This window comes from Neoarius graeffei, chromosome 15 (assembly GCF_027579695.1).
Source record: "Neoarius graeffei isolate fNeoGra1 chromosome 15, fNeoGra1.pri, whole genome shotgun sequence".
In the NCBI taxonomy this organism is placed as follows: domain Eukaryota; kingdom Metazoa; phylum Chordata; class Actinopteri; order Siluriformes; family Ariidae; genus Neoarius; species Neoarius graeffei.
The window spans coordinates 66,034,830-66,047,089 of NC_083583.1; the positions used below are offsets into that span (position 1 = coordinate 66,034,830).

The 12,260-nt window shown below is 42.9% G+C and overlaps 1 protein-coding gene across 1 annotated transcript in view; it reads right to left on the minus strand.

Annotated features, from left to right (window-relative positions):
- The window catches only part of wdr47b (WD repeat domain 47b), a 42,612-nt gene extending 34,803 nt beyond the window's left edge, over positions 1-7,809 (minus strand). The window contains exons 1-4 of the mRNA XM_060940616.1: positions 7,738-7,809; positions 5,288-5,456; positions 4,999-5,082; positions 4,759-4,843 (exon numbers count right to left, since the gene is read on the minus strand). Coding sequence (XP_060796599.1) covers positions 4,759-4,843; positions 4,999-5,082; positions 5,288-5,445 — 327 coding nt within the window. The 5' untranslated portion in view covers positions 5,446-5,456; positions 7,738-7,809. The remainder of the gene's footprint in view (positions 1-4,758; positions 4,844-4,998; positions 5,083-5,287; positions 5,457-7,737) is intronic.
- Positions 7,810-12,260: the final 4,451 nt, after the last annotated feature.

Below are 12,260 nucleotides of genomic sequence, written 5' to 3' on the forward strand. Positions count from 1 at the left end.
CACACAGTTGTATGTCTCTGCAAAACCTGATGAGAGACACCAGCTTAATAGAATTGAGGAATGTGTTAAGGACATTAGACACTGGATGCTTATAAATTTCCTTCTGCTTAACTCTGACAAGACTGAAGTACTTGTGCTAGGACCACATGCAGCTAGAGGTAAGTTTTCTGATTACACAGTGACTCTGGATGGCCTTTCTGTTTCTTCACGTGCAGCAGTAAAAGACCTCGGAGTGATTATTGACCCCAGTCTTTCATTCGAAACTCACACTGATAACATCACCCGGATAGCTTTCTTTCATCTCAGAAATATTGCAAAGATAAGAAATTTAATGTCATTGCATGATGCAGAAAAACTAGTCCATGCTTTCGTTACCTCCAGGTTGGATTATTGTAATGCCTTACTGTCTGGATGTTCCAATAAGTGTATAAACAAGCTCCAGTTAGTTCAAAATGCCGCAGCAAGAGTCCTTACTAGAACTAGAAAATATGACCACATCACGCCTGTCTTATCCACACTGCATTGGCTCCCAATCAAATTTCGTATTGATTATAAAATACTACTATTGACCTTTAAAGCACTAAATGGTCTCGCACCTCAGTACCTGAGTGAACTTCTGCTCCTCTATGACCCGCCACGCCTACTTAGATCAAAAGGTGCAGGCTATCTGCTGGTACCTCGTATAGTGAAGGCTACATCAGGGGGCAGAGCCTTTTCTTACAAAGCCCCACTGTTATGGAACAGCCTTCCAAGTAATGTTCGGGAATCAGACACAGTCTCAGCATTTAAGTCTAGGCTGAAAACATATCTGTTTAGTCAAGCCTTTTGTTAATGGTGTTTATGAGGTAAAGGAGTAGATCTGGAGGGTCCTCAGACATAGAGTGTTTTGGTAAACTGGGATGTATGGATGCTGTCAGTCCCCACTCGCTTGCTCACTCGAGTTTGTTGACGGTGTAGTGGCTGGCTGCTTTATGTCCCGGGGCTCCCTCATGCCTGTGTTACCTTCTGGCTCTCTCCTTTTAGTTATGCTGTCATAGTTAGTTGCCGGAGTCCCTGCTTGTACTCGGTGCAATATGTATACTGTTCCTACTTATTCAGGCGACATTGGGCATACCTAACCACCTGTGTTTTCTTTCTCTCCCCCCCACCCCAAATCTGTCCCTCTGAGTTACATGGAGTCAACAGGAAATCTTTTGGTGGAGACGGTGGGGACCTCGACTGGCTATCGTAGCCTGCAGGGAATCGGCCGTCAGACATTCTGTCGCATGTCCCAGACCCGGTGAAATGTAACTGAATTGTCTTGGCCAGGCCTAAGGGTCCCATCTGCATCTCATCATTGCTGAGGAGTGTGCTCCCATCACCCAATCAAGCATCCAGCCAGAGCAGGTCATGATATATTTTTTACCATATTAACATGCCATTGTGTGTTATGCCTGATGTAAAGACTCTCGTCTCTGCGAGCCTACCACACAGATTTAATACTTGTCATTTTTAGGGCATACCTAACAACGTGTTTTCTTTCTCTCTCTCTCTTCCCCCCCCATCTGTCCCTCTGAGTTACATGTTGATCCTGGGATTGAGATGCTGGCCTCTTCTGCCCCTCGGACCTGCTTAATCCATCCTGGTGCCCTGTGTCTGGTCGGAGTTTTATCGCCCCACTCCTGTGAAGGACGGCCCCATGAGGACAGTTGAGGGTTATACCTGTTAAAACTGTTAATATTATAGTCAGGCTGTCTGTTGTTGCCCAAATGAGGATGGGTTCCCTTTTGAGTCTGGTTCCTCTCGAGGTTTCTTCCTCATGTCGTCTGAGGGAGTTTTTCCTTGCCACCGTCACCACAGGCTTGCTCATTGGGGATAGATTAGGGATAAAATTAGCTCATGTTTTAAGTCGTTCAAATTCTGTAAAGCTGCTTTGCGACAATGTTTATTGTTAAAAGCGCTGTACAAATAAACTTGATTTGATTTGATCCTCTTTTGACACGCTTTCTTAAGGGTGCACAAATGCTAAAACCACCTCAGAGAAACCCAGTACCATCTTGGAATTTGCCCTTTGTATTAAAGGCACTGTGCCAACCCCCATTTGAACCTCTAGAGAGGTTGGAATTGAAGTATTTGTCTATGAAGACAGCCTCTCTCTTAGCCATGGCTTCGGCCAGATGCGTAAGCGAGTTGCATGCCTTATCAGTGAGCCAAGAGTGCGGACATTGGAATCCTGGTGACACAAGGGTAACCTTATGGCCCAGCCCTTCCTTTCTCCCAAAGACCTTTTCATCTTCTTACAGAAACCAGCCCCTCAGTCTGGCACCTTTTGAGCCCCCAACTCAAGAGGATGAGCAGGGGTAGGGTGCATACTTAGTGTGCCCAGTGCAAGCATTAAATACTTATATTGACACCACTGCTGACTTCCGGCAGTCAGATTCACCGTTTGTCTGTCATACAGGGCATAGGCGAGGTCATGCCTTGTCCAAACAGCGGCTGTTGAAATGGATTGTAGATGCTATTGTCTATGCCTATGGGGCAGTGGTCTCTCAATCCCTCATGTGAGGGGTCACACAATGAGGAGTGTGTCTGTGTCATGGGCAGCCCTACGAGGGGTTCCTCTTTCAGATATCTGTGCAGCTACATCACGGACATCAACCTGCACATTTGCAAGATTCTATAAGGTTAATGTGGTCTCACACAACCCACTGGCAACAGCTACTCCTTCCTACTCCTTCACAGCTCTCTTAAGTAGATCTTCCTCATGACCTTGTTGGTATTAGTCATCCAGGTGCTTAAAAGCACCGCCTCTGGCAGTCAAGAGAAATGAAATAGAATGATGGTTACATACATAACCGCGGTTCTATGAATTTCAGATGATCACAAGAGCTTGGCAGTCACTCAGAATACTTGCTAAGAGGTCACTTCCTGGGTGAACGTGCCTTTAGTGCTGGGGCAAGGGGCATACGTCACCCAGGTCAGAGGTGACTTTGTTGATACAAACACTTGACCTGCACATACATGTGATGGACATCCAGGTGCTTAAATCACCACCTCTGGCAGCCATCCGAAATTCACAGAACCGTGGTTACATACATAACCATTGTTTTGCATTGTCTTGTTGAAATATCCCAGGAAAAGATGTCATCTTGAAGGCATCATATGTTGCTCCAAAATCTCAATGTACTTTTCTGCATTAATGCTGCCATCATAAATTACCTTTGCCAAGAGCATTGACACAACCTCATATCATGACAGACACTGACATTTGGACTTGCTGCTGTTAACAGTCTGGCTCGTCCTTTTTGTCTTTGGTCCAGAGAACATGGTGCCCATTTTCTTAAAAAAACAAAAAACCTTGGAGTACTGATTCGTCTGACCACAATACACATTTCCACTGTGATAGTCCATCCCAGATGCCTCTGAGCCCAGAGATGCTGAACATAAGGTTTCCTTTTTGCACAGTAAAGTTTTAACTGGCATTTGTGGATGTAACCCCGTATTGTGGTGCTTGACAAAGGTTTGCCAAAGTAATCCTGAGCCCATGTAGTTATAACAACTACAGATGAATAACAGTTTTTGATGCAGTTCAGGTTTGGTGATCAGCTTAGACTTGTGCCCTTGCCTTACACACTGAAATTCCTTTAGATTCCTTGAATCTTTTAATGATGATATACACTGTAGAAGGTGAAATATCCAAATCCCTTCCTATCTTTCTTTGAGGAACATTGTTTTTAAACATTTCAATAATATTCTCACACATTCGTTGACAAACTGGAGATCCTCTGCCTATCTTTGCTCCTCAAAGACTAAGCCTTTCCTGGATACTGATTTGTAACCATGATCTGGTACAAATCACCTGATGACATCACCTGTTTCAAATCACATCATTATTTAATTGATTCATCTCATTACTAGCCCTAAAGTGCCCTGTCCCAACATTTTTTGGAATGTGTTGCAGGCCTGAAGTGCAGGAATGGATGTACAGTGCTCTCCAAAATTATTGGCACCCCTTGTAAAGATTGGGGGGTTCCACCTTTTGATTAAGTAGCTTCATTTCCTACTGAAAAAAAATTGTGAAAAAAGCTAACCTTGAATTGAAGTAAATTTATTCTGAGGAAAAACAAATCCCTCATCAAGAAATAAATGGACAACCCACATATGCCACAATTATTGGCACCCCTGACCCCTGGAAATCATAGTGAACACAATGTATCTGAAGTGCGCAAAAAATAAATAATTAAAAAAAAAGCCTTTTCTATCAAACTGGATAGACCTGGAGTTTGCGAAATGCTACTACAAATTTGACTGGAACCATGTTCTATGGTCTGATGAAACAAAAATGGAGCTTTGTGGCAATAAATACTCAAAATGGGTTTAGTGTAACCCCATCCCAGCTATCCCAATATTAACAAATGAAGTTGACCAGACAAAACGTGAAATATCATGGGTTTTTACTGTCTGCAATAAAATACAAAGTAAATTTAGAAATCACTGCTTTCTTTTTTTATTTGCCTTTCCATACTGTCTGAACTTTTTCTCATTTGGGGTTGTACATATTCCTTTTCTATGACATTTTATCAACTGTAGACACTGGGGTGATTCTAACAAAACTTGACAATGATGACACATTATCTCCACAATGGCCGCTACTCTTCATCACCGTCCAGATTTCTCATCACAATTGCACATGAATGTCAGATCACAGTTCTCAGAAACAACTGTCTCCTAAATCAAACTGCAATGTTGATACTCAACCCAAAATACAAACAAACTCACGTTTTGAGGATCATTTGATGCAGACATGGCATTATTCACACAAAGCGCTTCCAGGAACCTCTGTTTCAGAATGATGTAACGAAACCTTTAGGAACAACAGAAACACATAAGACAATAACATACAGCTATGGAAAAAAATTAAGAGACCTCTTTTAATAGTGGTTACCATTTTCTAATTTTTTCCACAGCTGTCGGTAATAGATTGTACCACTATATGTATATGAAATTATGTTCCTTCACCTCTTTTTGTCAAATTTGTCTATATTCTCCAGTGGTTGAATAAACTGAAGAACCTCCTCCCACTGTCCATCTAATATCAGCTGCCTAGGATGAACGGAAAATGAGAATGTCATCATCAATGTGAACTCAAATAAAGTAACAGGTAGGTTATACAGTTCATGAAGGAGCAATGCATAAGAGCAGTATAAACAGATGCCTGCTTTACACATTTGAGATTAAGGAAAAGTGAGTCAAATCAGTTTCTTAACACCAGTCCTATTTATCCAATCAGTTGCAAGCTGAAACCCACCTGAGAAAGAGCATATCATCCGAGTAGAGGCCATTAATAACACCGCTCTCTTTCTCCAGGGCGAGCATGCTGATATGAAGCTTTCGGCAGCTGAGGAAATCCAGGATGAGCTTGATGATCTCTACTTCCTTGATGTTAATCGTCTCCTCTGCTGTCATGGTGTCCAATTCTGTTAAAGTACACGTGGAAAAAAAAACCCTATTTTTCATAAAGCAAATCTACAAAAACTAGATTAGCATAATGCCAACAATAGATTTTTACTATTGAGCATTTACTATTTCATATTTCATGCAAAATTTCCTTTCAGAGAATTAAACTTTTCTTGTCAAGTTGCAAGTGATGGTGAATAAAAGAAAAATCAACTAAATTATGATGTATGAAGCAAAACACAATTGAGAAATCATGTACACTATATAGTGAAAAATATGTGGACATCTAACCATCACAATCTTATGTGCTTGCTTGCTGAACATCCCATTCTACAGCTTGTACCCCTTTGCTGCTGTCACAGCTTTGACTCTTCTGGGAAGGCTTTGAATAATTTTTTTGGAGCATAGTTGTGGTGATTTATCCATTCAGCCACAAGACCGTTAGTGAAGTCAGGTTTCCAATTTTGTTGCAACAGTTTAGAAAAGAATCACATATGGGATAAGATGGTCAGGCATCTACATACTTTTGGCCATATACTGTATGTTATGTTGGATAGGAATTGACAAAATGCTGTAATATCTATACTATACAGCTAAAAAGTATGTGGACATATGACCATTACACCCATATATGGACCTTCTCCAAACTGTTACCACAAAAGTAGAAGTACACAATTGTATATTGTAATTATCTTTGGATGCGGGGCGGCACGGTGGTGTAGTGGTTAGCGCTGTCGCCTCACAGCAAGAAGGTCCGGGTTCGAGCCCCGTGGCCGGCGAGGGCCTTTCTGTGCTGAGTTTACATGTTCTCCCCGTGGGTTTCCTCCGGGTGCTCCGGTTTCCCCCACAGTCCAAAGACATGCAGGTTAGGTTAAGTGGTGACTCTAAATTGACCGTAGGTGTGAATGAGTGTGTGAATGGTTGTCTGTGTCTATGTGTCAGCCCTGTGATGACCTGGTGACTTGTCCAAGGTGTACCCTGCCTTTCGCCCGTAGTCAACTGGGATAGGCTCCAACTTGCCTGCGACCCTGTAGAACAGGATAAAGCGGCTAGAGATAATGAGATGAGATGAGATCTTTGGATGCTGTAACATTACAATTTCCCTTCACTGGAACCAATATTCCTTTTCAATCAACAGGGAATGAGTTCTGTTCTGGTTCATGCACCAAATTTTCAACCATTCAGAGCATTTTGACAAAAAAAAAGTTCAGAACTTGAAATGGTGGTTCCCAGCTGGAACCAAAATATAGTTGGTTTGTCCAACACGAACCATGATGACATCAGTGGGTGTGTCATTAGTTTGGAAAGGAAGCAGAGCGCAGCAATGGAGAACACAATGGAAAAGGAAACGTCTCATCTCATCTCATTATCTCTAGCCGCTTTATCCTGTTCTACAGGGTCGCAGGCAAGCTGGAGCCTATCCCAGCTGACTACGGGCGAAAGGCAGGGTACACCCTGGACAAGTCGCCAGGTCATCACAGGGCTGACACATAGACACAGACAACCATTCACACTCACGGTCAATTTAGAGTCACCAGTTAACCTAACCTGCATGTCTTTGGACTGTGGGGGAAACCGGAGCACCCAGAGGAAACCCACGCGGACACGGGGAGAACATGCAAACTCCGCACAGAAAGGCCCTCGCCGGCCACGGGGCTCGAACCCGGACCTTCTTGCTGTGAGGCGACAGCGCTAACCACTACACCACCGGGAAAAGGACACATCTTCAGGAAAAAAAAGGACCAAAAACAAATATCTGCAGTAACAGAACAAAAGCTCAGAGGTAATCGATGCGCACCACCATCTTGCTATGACGGTTTACTCCCATTGTGCAACACCCTCCGTTCATGGTGCATCCTTGATTACAACAGTTCCACTCAAAACTGGTGAAAACACGGGCTGGTTCATTAGCTGGCACCAAGGTTCATTGGTTCAAGAACCTGTTCCTTCTTGGTCGAAAAGGGACCCAAACCTGTCCCAGCATGACAAAGTCCCTGTGCACAAAGTGAGCTCCATGAAGACATGGTTTGCCAAACTTGGAGCTGAAGAGCTCAAGTGTAGTAGATGTTTTGTAGATGAATAATCACAAATCCCCACAGCCACACTCCAGAATCCTGTGGAAAGCCTTCCCAGAAGAGTGGAGGTCATTAAAATGGGAAAAGGGGACTAAATCTCGAATAGGCTGTTCAACAAGCAGATATGGATGTGATGGTCATGTGTCAGCATGTTTTTGGCCATATAGTGTGTTTAGACTAGTAACATAATAATTTGCTGATAAATTGTAATATATATTTTACTTACAAATCTGCATGTGTGCATTCCACAGAACAGTCATGAAACTCAGTGTAATGCTTCTGTGCCTCTGTCTAACCTCAGCAGTGATGTATTGTGATGGGATGGGATGGGATGGTGGCACCGCAGATTGTGTACAACACAGAACGCTACAAATGACGTCACTGGCAGCTTCATCATCATATTACACAGACACAAATGAAGTGGCGTGATCAGCCGTCGGCTTAATGATGAGATTATTCAGTACCCTTGCTAGTCATCATCATTCAGTGGCGTTATTCAGTGGCCTTACCTAAAATGTCGAGTAGATGCTCGGCATGCACTGGAGCAGGAAACCTGACACGCGTCTTAAGCTTAGCTGTATGGAAGGCCAAATGTGTCAAAAACGCCTGCTGCTGATGTCCCCGCCCACTCAGCATCTCCGCCAGGAATGCCGATAATCCACCAATCACAGCAATGTGGGCGTTCCCCTGAGATGAGTGAGAAACTGGATGAGTACTAGGCTGTGTCCAGACTCCCTGGTGTCTACACACTATAGAGTTTTCACTGACATCACGGAATTCCGGGGAACGCCCCCCCCCAGCCGCCATCTTGGGGGGCAAACAAAACAGACCATCGCCACTACCTGCTACGTTATCTCGGACGAATTTATGAAGTTATATAGTCAGTTTTCTAAAATAAAGATCAATGTCGGCAAAATCAAGCAAACAGAAGTATATAGATACATTAGACGACATCTCACGACAACGGTATGCAGCCAAACTGGCCTTGATTGGGGGAATTGACCCCTACGAAGTGGACAAAGATGCATTTTCAAGTGACTATGCAGGGCTGCCAAAGCCTGAAACTGCCAAAGCCTGCTCCAAAGCCTGAAACTGACTTCATCAAACTTTAAAGGCTGTCTGATATATACAACTTTATATATTCACAGCGCGCCTTTTGGCGGATGCCGCCTGAATCGCGCAGATCCGATTTTTTTTTTTTAGGGGGGGCGTTGGAGTGTCTGATTATAATTTCAAAGTAAATTCTGTATTAAAATTACTAAATAAGCAAATCCGTTACAGTCCATGAAACAGGAAGTATAAGGATGAGAAAAAAAACAGTTTAAATCGGAAAGCTGCTCACATTTGCGCAGTCCTGCACACTGCTCGGGCTGCGCAAATGTGCACAGCTTTCCGATTTAAACTTTTTTTTTCTCATCCTTATACTTCCTGTTTCATGGACTGTAACGGATTTGCTTATTTAGTAATTTTAATACAGAATTTACTTTGAAATTATAATCAGACACTCCAACGCCCCCCCTAAAAAAAAATCAGATCTGCGCGATTCAGGCGGCATCCGCCAAAAGGCGCGCTGTTTGCATCCCAAACACAAATCAAATCATATAGAATAGACCGAAAATGTTTTTCAAAAATTACCCTTGCATGAGTGAAGTGATAAGTTTCAAATAGAAACGTGACAAACGAGCGATATTAAGTGTACATTACAATGTAAACGTACACTCAGCAGTTCCAGTTAGGTATTCTCCAGAGATTGTTCACAATTGATTGTTTATTTAAACAACTTACCACTTATAAAATGATCGGAGCAGACTTTGCTGTGTTTGGAAGGCTGATAATCCTTGCGGTTGATTCTCGCAAGCCATAGATTTCTCCTTTGTATGCCGAGTTTCTTTGTTTGCTCGCCTTCGTGCTCCCGTACAGTGGGAATTCCATAAAAGCTCCGCTTGACTTCATCATCTGACCTATTACGACAGCCATGAATACAACAGGTGTGCACCATTGCTAGCTTTAAATAGCCTGCTTGGGTTCTTTTGAAGACTTTGTACTCACGCGTTACAATGTGTGCTCAATGACCCGTACGGTGAGCTGGACCACCAAGATGGCCGCCACTAGGGAATCCCCGACTCTGTGACGTCATGTGAAAACTATCTATACTGGACCAGGAGCAGAGGCGGATTTAGACATTTGGGGGCCCTAGGCAAAATACAAACATGGGGCCCTCCACATTATACCCTCCTTCTGAGGCGATTTTGGTGTTTGTTTGTTTTTTAAATAAATATACAGGTACTTAACAAAAGTAACAAAATAAGGTAGTACTTGTTTTTGAGGTGTTCACCATGGAGGGGCAGACTGAGGGGGCCCCTACAGGGGGCTGATTTGGTATAGATTCTAGGCAACTGCCTAGGTTCGCCTTATGGTAAAACCGCCTCTGACCAGGAGGGAAGAGTGGGGAAACTTGGGATGGGGAGACTTGGAATAGTTTGTATTCCCATAAATTAATTTCAACCAATCAGGTTTTAGATGACATCAGAAGTTAGATATTGCACCATTGATCTCGACATTAAATATCTGGATAGCAAGGTCTGTGCAGCTGAAAACTGCTGCTGAAAACTGATAAAACAAATACTTAATTCTGTTCAAATTGCAGTATTTGTAGCATTGGTATTAAAAATTAAATATCTTGTTGCAAAAATGTATAACCTACTTCTACAAGAATCTCTAAATAATTAATCTTTTCGTTATAGAGGATACAAAATGATTAAATTACAGCCCCAAATTCAAAAAAGTTGGGACATTGTGTAAAACATAAATAAAAACTAGTGCTGTCAAAAATGTCACATTATTAACGTGTTAACTTGACTCAGTTTTAACGGCGATAATTTTTTTTATCGCGAGATTAACGCTCTGTGACATGATGTAGGTTTTTCATAAGCTTTTGAAACTGTCAGGAACTTGGAACAGAGACTTTGCTTAGAAAAACAATAGCAGCTAGACTGTAATGCCACGCCCCACACAGCCAGAGTCCTCTGCCCTCCCCCGAAGAGCCACGGTGCTCGGCTTAGGTTTCGTTTTCCCATCGGCGGCTCCAGCCCGACTTTGCAGTGGCTGTGACAAGATGTGTTATGCTCTGCAATAAAAAAAAAACACATTGGTACAACCAGTGTTCGAACTATGCCGATATTTTCGGGGGGGTCCCTTTTTTTCCCTTGGGGGGGGTGCTTGCGCTTGTCTCAGAGCGCGGCTCTCCATCGTGCGCTCACTTCGGATATGCAAATGCTTTTACACGATTGCTATGTCAATAAACATAATTTTACCAATATTTTAGAGACCCCCCCAACATTTCCCAAATCATGTTTCCAAGGGATCTCATGTCTGTTTCAGGGGATCTCGGATCCCCCGAGTACCCCCGTAGTTCGAACGGTGAGCAAGCCCATTCACTTTTTTATGCTGATAAGAGAATTACAATGGTTTTTCATGTGACAAAAATGTGCGATTAAATTGCGATTAATCGCGAGTTAACTATGACAGTCACAACATTAATCGCGATTAAATATTTTAATCGCTTGACAGCACTAATAAAAACAGAATGTTAAGATTTGCAAATCATGGAAATCCTAGATTTTATTGAAAATAGTAAAAAGACAGGCGGCACGGTGGTGTAGTGGTTAGCGCTGTCGCCTCACAGCAAGAAGGTCCGGGTTCGAGTCCCGTGGCCGGCGAGGGCCTTTCTGTGTGGAGTTTGCATGTTCTCCCCGTGTCCGCGTAGGTTTCCTCCGGGTGCTCCGGTTTCCCCCACAGTCCAAAGACATGCAGGTTAGGTTAACTGGTGACTCTAAATTGACCGTAGGTGTGAGTGTGAATGGTTGTCTGTGTCTATGTGTCAGCCCTGTGATGACCTGGCGACTTGTCCAGGGTGTACCCCACCTTTCGCCTGTAGTCAGCTGGGATAGGCTTCAGCTTGCCTGCGACCCTGTAGAAGGATAAAGCGGCATGAGATGATGAGATGAGATAGTACAAAGACAACATATCGAATGTTGAAACTGAGAAATTGTATTGTTTTTTGAAAAATACCTGCTCATTTTGAATTTTATATCAGCAACACGTTTCAGAAAAGTTGGGACAGGGGCAATAAAAGACTGAAAAAGTTGTGTAATGCTAAAGAAAACTAATTTGGTTAATTGGCAACAGGTCAGTAACATGATTTGGTATAAAAAGAGTGTCCCAGAGAGGCGAGATCTCTGAGAAGTAAAGATGGGGAGGGGTTCACTGCTCTGTGAAAGACTGTGTGGGCAAACAGTGCAACAATTTAAGAATAACATTCCTCAATGTAAAATTGCAAAAAATTTGGGGATCACATCATCTATGGTACGTAATATCACTAAAAGATTCAGAGAATCTGGGGAAATCTCTGTATGCAAGAGACAAGGCTGAAAACTGACATTGGATGCCTGTGATCTTCAGGCCCTCAGGAGACACTGCATTAAAAGCAGACATGTGTCTGTAGTGGAAATCAGTGTATGGGCTCAGGAACACTTCAGAAAACCATCGTCTGTGACAACAGTTCATTACTGCATCCATAAATGCACGTTTAAACCAGATATAAACAATATCCAGAAACACTGCCATCTTCTTTGGGCCCAAGCTCTTTTACGATGGACTGAGGCGAAGTGGAAAAGTGTCCTGAGGTCTGATGAATCAAAATTATAAATTCTTTTTAGAAATCAATTAGGAGGACGTGGAGACACCACG